The sequence below is a fragment of the Acyrthosiphon pisum genome, chromosome A1, assembly GCF_005508785.2.
Source record: "Acyrthosiphon pisum isolate AL4f chromosome A1, pea_aphid_22Mar2018_4r6ur, whole genome shotgun sequence".
Taxonomy (NCBI): Eukaryota; Metazoa; Arthropoda; class Insecta; order Hemiptera; family Aphididae; genus Acyrthosiphon; species Acyrthosiphon pisum.
This window is the reverse complement of record NC_042494.1, coordinates 73,903,070-73,913,025: the sequence shown is the minus strand read 5'-3', so window position 1 is coordinate 73,913,025 and position 9,956 is coordinate 73,903,070. Positions and strand designations below refer to the sequence as shown.

Here is a 9,956-nt window from a genome sequence, read left to right as displayed (position 1 = left end):
ATTTTTAAGCGAGTTATGAGTACTTTAAAATACACAATTTACAATTTTAAAATACTCATAACTCGCTTAAAAATTAAAATATAATAAAAAGCTCATGAGGTTGTCTAGATAATAATCTTACCTTTAGATTTAATAAGAGGTCAATTTACTTTAATGTTTAAGCTAACGGAGCTACACGTGTTCTGCTTTGAGTATAATTTGCTATTTTATGCACTTGTAAGACGGAGAAAACACATGCAGGTATCACGTCCTCTTAAATGTATACTATAAATGTTTAATGCTATAGCTTAACTATACTGTGTCTCCACACAACAATAGTCTTGTGACTTGCTAAATAAAATTTTATTATTTATTTCAGTTTTGGACGTCATTCAAAATCATTAAACTTGGAAAAAAAAAGATGTGGACATTGTTATGGAGAATTTGAATTAATCAAAAACAAGATTAATAATAACCCAATCCCTAATAACAATTTTCCAGTTGTTCATGAGGACCCATTGAAAGAATTATATAGTTTAAATGATGTACAACAAAAACCTAAACTCCCCAAAAAACTATCAAAATTTGCTATATTTGTGAAAGAAAATTATAGCAGAGTTAAAAGAGAAAATCCTCTATCAAAACATGGTGAAATAATGAAATTACTTGGAACCCAATTCGCAACAACTAAAGTATTGACTCCTGACGAAGTATTTGATAAATTATTTGATAGTTAACAATACTATTAAAAATGTAATTTGATCAGGAAGAATTTTTCGACGAAGACTATAAAATATATTTTTACATTAATATAAATTTAAGTTGAATTTTAGTGATATATATATGCATACTACATAGGAAATATGCATATAACAAAATATTATTAATTAATTTGTTGAACCGAATACATATAATTAAAAAGTAGTTTACTAATGTGAACGAACATTGGTATTTTAATAGTAATTAAAAATTATTATATTTTATTTAAACTGATAAGTGATAACTAATATAAGAAATTGAAATGTGTATAAACAAAATATGGCTTGGTTTCTACAATAAAATAGTTGTGAAAATGAACAAAATATCACAAAAAAATCTTGTTAGTTTTAATTTCTACGTTAAAAAAAAAAAAAAAAAATATCATTGAATTATCCTAGATCTATATTTGATAATTGAATATTTTGTTGTTCATTTCGTGCTATGAAGTACGATGTATCGTCTATACTGACAGGCGTTGGAACAAATGGAGGTACTTCTTTTAAAAGATTATCCCAATCAATATTTGAAAATAATTCTGTGGAAGATCTCAACTCTGACCCTGAATATCTCTCATTTTGATCTATTGCCATCAAACTATCGATTGCTTCCATTGCCTCTCTAGATAATGTTTGATCTCCAGATGGCCATTCTAATTCTGAAAAATGACGTATATATTTTTAAGAACTGTATTAAATGTTTAAGAATACTTTGAAACTTACCACGCCTGAGAATATCTTCAAATATTTCTTGTACTGTTTCACCTTCAAATGGGACAACTCCTGTCATGAATTCATAAAGACAAACACCCAATGCCCACCAATCAACACCAGATCCTATATTACAAATTTAATTAAAATTTACATAATTTGATTTATATTAATAATATATAATTACCATGTTCTATCCCTTGAATTAACTCTGGAGCTAAATAATAAGGAGTACCTAATATCCTACCATCACTAGCTCTTTTTCCTTTTCTTAAGGATTTTGGAGTTCGATATGGAGTTAACTTTGATAAATATGGAGTTGCAATTGGACTCATAATTAATTCTTCCTATGAATAAATAATATAAATAAAAGGTTAATTCGTATTTTTTTTTAATTTTTACCATATGAGAGCCTTTTAAAAAAGATGGTGATTTTGTAGGTGTAGGTAGACAAAATCTAGTAGTTTTTATTGTTTTGGGTGTGTCTCCGTGGGAACGTTTACGAGAACATTGTACTGGGGTGGATATGGCAACACGGCCACTACTCAACCGTTCCTCAGCTCTAAAACAATTTTTTGGAAATTTGTAATTATGTTTAGTTTGAAAAATGAATTTTCTAGATAACCTTACTTCAGTTTCATAACACTTTTAATAGCTGAGCTTGATGCATTAGATCCAATGCTTGACAAATCCACTTGTTTAATTTGTTGGGTAAGGCCACAACTGTTAAATGTATTACCTTCTAAATCTCTAAGTGGTAATATTCTTCGTCTATATCTTCTTGAGGAATCAGAACCAGATGATTTGAATCTTTTACTTGAAATAAAAGTAACAGTATTTTATAATTTTGTATGAACTTAACACTAATTACTAGGCGCCTTCAACAATTTATTTTTGAATATCAATATTGCGATTCAATATCAAAAATAAATTGTTGAAGAAGCCTAGCATATGTACTATTTAAATTTAATATTTTATAACTTATGTATTAATTAAATATTGGAGGGTGTTACAAAAACATAAACAGACAACAATTGAATAGTTATATTTAATCACTAAACATTAGAGTATTAGATATTACATTATCATATGTCAAGTTTATTCCCCCTTAATTATGCCCATTCAAAAGTGTTTAGCCCTTCCTCCCACCGCCACCAAGAAAAAAAACCTAGGCTGCATCATTGATACAGCATAGTATTTTTGGATTAACAATTGAAATTTTGTGGCTATAAAAAATAATATTAATTTATAAAATATAGGCTACTCAAAATTTAAACTATGATAAGTCAAAACCATAGGTAGAGATCATGGGGGAGGGACTTGGCCGTCCCAAAAGTCCCGCCGATCCCCCTCCTTTTATAGTTGTGTGGGATTGAATTCTGAGAACGTTATGCTAATAATGTTAGCACCCCCCTGGAATTGTAAGGGATTTCTGCCTATGGTCAAAACTAAAAATTTCTATAAGTAGGTACCTAAAATTTTTTGTAGAACATGGAGTATCTTGAACTTTATCATTTATACTACATCCACAATCTGTAGAAACACTACAATTTTGACAAGTATAAAATGTAGTTCCTTCTAATGTATTGTTAGCTGATTGAAATGGTATTATTCCAGACACATGACTACTGTTATAATCATCTTCATCTAAATCCATATTAAGTCCCATACTAACACCACTGGCGAACGTTTTCTCATTTGAACCCTATATGAAAAGTTAACATTATACACATTTTTAAACCAATATTCTCCTTAAAGTATATTATAATTTTAATTGTTACATAATATGAAAAATGTTAAATCTACTTACAAATGAAAAATGTGATGTTAAGGATAGTAATTGGCCAGGGGTTCTTGTAGGAACATTTGGAGAACTATTTATAAAATCTGTTATTTCCAAATCTAAAAATATTTTAAAATGTATTCTATTACCTGTTATAATATGTATACAATATCAATACTATTTACCTCGATGAATTGTAATTCGACTAAGGCCAAAATCAGTCAATTTAATATGGCCATGGCCGGATATTAACATATTATCAGGTTTTAAGTCTCTATGTACAATACCATGACTGAAATATGAATAAAAATAATTATGAACAAATGTATTTAATCAAATGTTATGTACTAAAAAATATGCATTTAAAACATATTAATTTATACTTTGTTCTGATTAAGATTGAACCGCTCGCTCGACCAAAACACGTTTTTTTCGCGCATTCCGGACACCAGTGGGAGCGTATGCATGGCGGCCAGCACCGAAAATGACTGACAGCCAATCACAGCACTTTTCGGTGGCTCAGTCTATGTGCGCGAAACCGGTTCAATCTTAACCTGAATTGAGTATAATATTCAAAAATTTGAATAAATGGTTTTATTTAGTTAGGTACCACTGTATTTTCATTGTTTTAATTGATGGTACCTAATAAAGCTAAAGAAGCTAGAAGAAAATTATAAAAATTGCAACTTAACAAATCTTTACAAAATTTAAACCTAAGATATTATTTTTAGAAATGATTTGTGGAACATGATAAATCACATCGTATATTTTATAATAAATATTAGATATTGTACATAATGATAATTTATCAACTACTAATAAATTATCTACCTGTGAAGATATTGTAAGGCTAGTGCAACTTCAGCAATATAAAATGTTGCTACATCTTCTGTAAAATAACCCATGACGCTTAGCAGTGATTTAACATCACCACCAACCATATACTCCATAACCTTCAATAATATAAACAAAATTCAAGTATAAAATGCTATTGCAAGCTTCTATAATTTACTATAGTTGCAGGTTAATTATTTTTAAATGTTGAGATATTTTTAACAATAAACGTTAAATGATAATACATTGTTTAACATTTAATTTGTATATGGAATAGTTAGATAAATTACCAAATAAATACAGCTTGATGTCTGTAATGAGTAGAACAGTTTAACACAAAATGGACTGTTTGCCAATGCCAGAGCATTTCTTTCATTAACAACTGAAATAAATAATAATATAATATAACCAAATTATAGTTATTTACATTCAATAAATAATAATTAAAAATTATGAAAAAATCACCTTGTGTTATCATATTTTTATTTATCATATCAGTTTTTTTCATAACTTTTATAGCATACATTTGTTCCAAATTGTTCTTCTTGTGACCCAAATAAACTTTTCTAAAAAAAAGTAAGTTAATTAAAAGTATAGACAAATTAGATTTCTAATTTAAATTAAATTATTATATTTTAATAAAATCTACAAAACTTAGCCAATGTAATAAAAATTCAAGGTAGATAGGTACTTAAAATTAAATTAATATTCTCATATTATATTTTTATAGGTATTAATTTTTTTACACCTTATTAGATCCGTCACATTTATTCAAGTTAGCTCATAATAATTTCAACCGAGGGAAGATAACAAAAAAAAATGTAAACTCACCCATAAGCTCCTCGGCTGATTGGTTTAATAACATTGAAGTCACTTATTTCTGGATGCTAAAATTAAAAGATTTTAGGTTAGCTTAAAAATGCTTAGGTAGTTTGATTCAGTTATAACATATGAACATAATCAATCCGTTTGAATTAATCTATATAATTTTTATATTATATACTAAATATTTAATACTACAATGTAAGTTATATTATAAACTTTAAATATTTTATTACCTTGGTCTCTTTAGCATTTTTTACAATAGTATTCAATAAAGTTTTTTCATATGGAAAAGCATTTCCGTCATTAACGTCGCCCATTTCAATATGTAAAGCAACCCTGTAAACTATTAGTAAATAGTAAATACTATATATTATACTATACTCTATAGTATTTGAGCAAAATAGTTCTGATACAAAAATACAAACATCTAAATTAACGGACATTAGCAGCAGCTGCAGCAGCTGCATTCACCATTAAGTTAAGTTCGTAACTGTGACACTGTGTTGTTATGATAACTCTTATCAATTATCTAAATAATTCATGAACAAACGAAGATCGTAGCCACGGTTAAAGATATACAATATATATAAGGTATATCTTTAACCGTGATCGTAGCCACGGTTTAAGCACAGAATAGATTATGAATATATTTAATATATTTTGTGGTTTAAGATATATCATCTTAAATCGTAATCACGAATTAATAGCTATAAGATATATTTAATTAATAATATCTTAATTCGTGATCGTGGTCGTAGCACAGAATAGATGAAATCGTAATATTATAAGATATTATAATTTAAAATAATACGACTGGTCACTGAGGCACGAAGAGTTTTCGCGGTCAACATGGGTACTGCACTAGCGCTGATCGTATTGTTTATTTGTTTCACTCTTCTGCGCATGTGCAATGTGCATAGACCACGCCAGTTTGTGTAAAGTTAAAAACAAAAACGGAATAAATACGTAATAATTGTCGTAATATATTTATATCATGATTTATAAATATTCCTTACAAGTTTCAAACGAATTATTTAAATTAAACGAAATATGAATACAACTTATTTACTTATATTAAGTATTACCTATATATTATTAATATATCCATCAAAATCCATCATTCATAAATTATAGGAAACTTGCTACTCACCAGCCTCTAGGAATCCACTATTGTTTGTTTCGTGTTTGATATACGTTGTGGGTCCGATGCCCTTCTTCCCTTTTAATTCGGGCTTGGTGCCCTCAAGGTATTACTACTGGGCAGCTGGCCCCGTTTTTCTCTGTTCTCTCTCCACGGCCCTGCCTGTAGCACCACAGACCATGCGCCACACATAGGTACACAGAATAAATATATAGGTAGCCCATAGATGACCTTATACAAAAATTTAAATTCTATGCCGAATGCACGAATAACGAAAAATTAAAAATGCTGTACCTGTAGTTTAAAATAATCCATGATATAAATTAATAAAAAAAAATATAAACAACATGTTGCATGGTATGATTGTAAAAATCTGGAATTAGTTCAAGTCTGTGGACTGCGCACACGTCACTCGCTTACCTACATAATATTATTATTACCTACACTATTTTCTCTTCTGACCAGTGACCACGATTTAAGATAGTACTATAAACTACAATAAAAATATAAGAATAAAGAATAAGGTACTATTATGAATGGTCATTTGGCGCTTTGCGTACTAATTATTGGCTAGCTATTGCATTATGGCTTTTAAAAACATTTGTTCCAAATTTGGGTAGGTCCCACGTAACAAACATTTTGTGGAAACTAAGTTCACACGGACTATTACTAGACTAGGTTTGAATTTAATCCCTTGATTTTTAGTGATGAGTGCTTTGTAAACAACCAATTAACATTTAATGAATTAAGGTTTTTATTCGTGAGACAAATTTCAATGATAGTAGGTAATGATACTCAGAAGTTATTTCGTATGAAGTTGTGCTATGTCGTTCGCAGTTCGTAGGCAAAGGCAATCTGGCAATCGCAATGGCCTAAGGTTTTATAAACATTGATTGAATTGTATAGCAGGTGATTTTTAGATTCTGAGCGGAGCGAGGGATTTAGTGGTTTTACAATGGTGTTTTTTTTATCCTGTATACAAAATTTCTGATTTGCCTAAAAAATAACCCCGGAAAAATAACCATATAATAATAATGATTTGTAAGTATAAGCATAATAAAGTATAAATTTGTAATACAATACAATTCGTCAATTTCAATTTCAATAATAATAATTTAAAACAAATTGTCATTTTTTAATGTATAATATTAATTGTCACCATAAATGTGGAATACGATACCTACAAATTGTCAATTTCAATTCCAATAATAATATGGTAATAAAGTATAAATTTGTAATACAATGTCAATAATATTAATTATAGGTAGGTATCTATTTTATAATCGTTTTCTTAAATTAAAATAATTTTTTTTTTAAATGTATCCACATCAATTTGGTTAGTATTTAACCATTCGCATAAGGTTTTTAATCTTTTTTGAACGGTTTTCGATTTTGTACATTTTTTTTTGGACTCTCCAATGTTTTTAGAGCAAATTTTGCACGGTCTGCCGACAATTCATTTTTTATTTTGGTTATTATAACGTCCAAATCGATGGGTGTTTTCCTCCAACTAAATGGCAAAATTGATTGTTCCATGATTCGCAAACATTATTGGTTCGGTGGTATTTTCAAGTGTTGTTCGGTGAACATTCCAAGTTTCCGGAGGAAACATCGCTGGAAAACGTCAAACGCCTAAGCTTAGAGTGTTTTGTTTATTTATTCGACGTATTGTTCCACTCACGTAGGTTTCGTCAAAATATTGAAATAACTCCTCCGCACCAAGAGGAATAATTTATTTTAAATAGTCAACACTTTCTTGTAACCTATTTAGTGGCAAAAAAGCCAAGCCATCTAACATACTACAGAATTCATTCAAATCATAATCTTCTTGGTATTTCTTTTTTAATCCTAATATTACATTTATTACTGCCTTTTCGAAGTCTAGGCATAAGTCTAGTTTAGCGCCCACGCGAATTTTTCGATTTTTTTTCGGAAACCTATGTATTTTGACGAGTTTAAAACGATGGTGTAAAAATTAATTTGCGGAAATGATTATTTTGGAAGTTACAGTCTTCCAAAGTTGGCGATTTTACGTTTATACGCATGCGCGCAACACTACTATATGCGCAGCGACGAGTGCCGCAAAACGTGTTATCACTGCACATACTATACAACATAACATACCTCGTGACCTATTTGGGGAGGTGTTGCATAGCAAATCGGGGGATATTTTCGTTCTTAATTGCCCGAGCGAGCGAGTGACCCCGCTAGGTGACTCGGTGCAACAAAAATACAATTTCTTAACCCTGTGACCCACTTGGGGAGGTGTTGCATAAAAAATCGGGGGATAAATTATTATTCCACCATCGTTTTAAACAGGTTAGAATACGTAAGTACAAAAAAATAACAAAAATGGTCCTCCGCGCGGCATTATAGTAGTGCTGCGCGCATGCGTATAAACGTAGAATCGCAAACTTTGGAAGGCTATTACTTCCAAAATAATCATTTCCGCAAATTAATTTTTACACCATCGTTTTAAACTCGTCAAAATACATAGGTTTCCGAAAAAAATCGAAAAATTCAAGTGGGCGCTAAACTAGACTTGTTCCGAAGTCTATTTTTATATTTTGTGGATCTGGAAAAAGATTGTTCTTTTCGCAGACTGATAAAATAGCTTTGAACATTATTTCGTGAATAGATTGATTTTTTTTTCAAGTAAACAGTATATAGAACAGTAAAAAATTCACTATATTTTTCAATTCATATGATGCAGGGTTGTGAGAAATGTTTCGGGATTTATGGGGTTATTTTTTCGGGGTCTAAATTTCCGGGGTTATTTTTTCGCGCTACCAAAATTTCTACTAGGAGTGCTTCGATTTCAACATATCTAACATATTATAGTCTCTTATCTTATGAAAAATTTTATCAAGATGGTACTTTAGAGTGGGCATTTTTAGATTTTCTCAATAGGTAGTTATTTAATGCCACAGGAAAAACCACCGAGAAATTACAAACAACCGCTAAAAATGGGATTTTAATTTCTAACGCTTTGTTTATCGGTTATCAGTTATCACCATAGAAATTAATAAAAATAAAGATTTTAGTTATTTTGTATTTTTGTTGTAGTTTATAATAACTTATTACAAGTTACAGGCTTTAATAAAATATCATAACAATATAAACATTTTTTAATAAAATATCTATATAGACTGACAAACAGTCTCCGCTCAGAATCGTTTCTCGTATATATATTATTGAATTCAAATTAATACAATCCATTATACTTGTAACAGCAGAGTGACATCGACTTACCAACTCTTTAGTCTTTTATAACTGAACACTCATTATTTCAAAAATTATAAATGTTTAAAAAAAAAAATTTACTTTATTTCTAGTCTTTATAAAATCAACATTTTTAAAAAATAAAGTATTTTTTAAATATTTTATATCCTTAACATTTTTGTTGTTTTTTACTTTTTTTAATGACAACCTATAGTTTTAATTTTATATTTCAAATCAGAATATTTCTATACATAAAAAGATGGGTAAGTGGATGTCGCTCTGCTGTACAGTAGGTTACAAGTGGATCACTGTATAATGGATAGTATTAAATTTGAATTCAATGATATAATATCACTGTATAAGAAAAACGATTCTGAGTGGAGACGGTTTGTCAGTCTAGGTATTAGACATACCTATTATAGCGGTATACTTATCTATAGTATTAAAAAAAATTGACCTATAATAGGTATCAATAATAAATTCGAAATTAATCATATCACAATATCCATTAGGTAACGCGTTATACATCAATAACAAACCGTGGTACTATCATAGATATATAATAGTATACTTTAGAAGTTTCAAGTACCCGCAAGTAATATTATACAATCACAACAAAATAACTAAAATAGTTATTCCAGGTTTTAGATTCTGAACGAAGTGAAGAATGTATTGATTTTACAATGATGTGTGTTTTTTTTTTTTT

General features: G+C 29.2%; 2 protein-coding genes across 3 annotated transcripts in view; one reads left to right on the top strand and one right to left on the bottom strand.

The window, feature by feature from the left end:
• The window catches only part of LOC100165520, a 6,106-nt gene extending 5,045 nt beyond the window's left edge, over nucleotides 1-1,061 (top strand). Inside the window, exon 10 of the mRNA XM_008188178.3 lies at nucleotides 359-1,061. Within this exon, the coding sequence (XP_008186400.2) occupies nucleotides 359-716 (358 nt within the window). The 3' untranslated portion in view covers nucleotides 717-1,061. The remainder of the gene's footprint in view (nucleotides 1-358) is intronic.
• LOC100163462 (serine/threonine-protein kinase greatwall) lies at nucleotides 931-5,737 on the bottom strand. Of its 2 annotated transcripts, XM_008188177.3 has the most exons (14): nucleotides 5,313-5,737; nucleotides 5,121-5,230; nucleotides 4,894-4,949; nucleotides 4,528-4,628; nucleotides 4,353-4,444; nucleotides 4,060-4,181; nucleotides 3,414-3,520; nucleotides 3,256-3,347; nucleotides 2,918-3,150; nucleotides 2,076-2,261; nucleotides 1,848-2,007; nucleotides 1,633-1,792; nucleotides 1,458-1,571; nucleotides 931-1,393 (listed from the first exon to the last, which is right to left on the bottom strand). In XM_008188177.3, exons 2-14 carry the CDS (start codon nucleotides 5,202-5,204, stop codon nucleotides 1,128-1,130), a joined length of 1,773 nt encoding a protein of 590 aa, XP_008186399.1. In that variant the 5' UTR covers nucleotides 5,205-5,230; nucleotides 5,313-5,737; the 3' UTR covers nucleotides 931-1,127. The 2 variants fall into 2 exon arrangements, with proteins under 2 accessions (XP_008186399.1, XP_016662668.1); XM_016807179.2 differs by having other exon boundaries at nucleotides 5,121-5,737.
• Nucleotides 5,738-9,956: the final 4,219 nt, after the last annotated feature.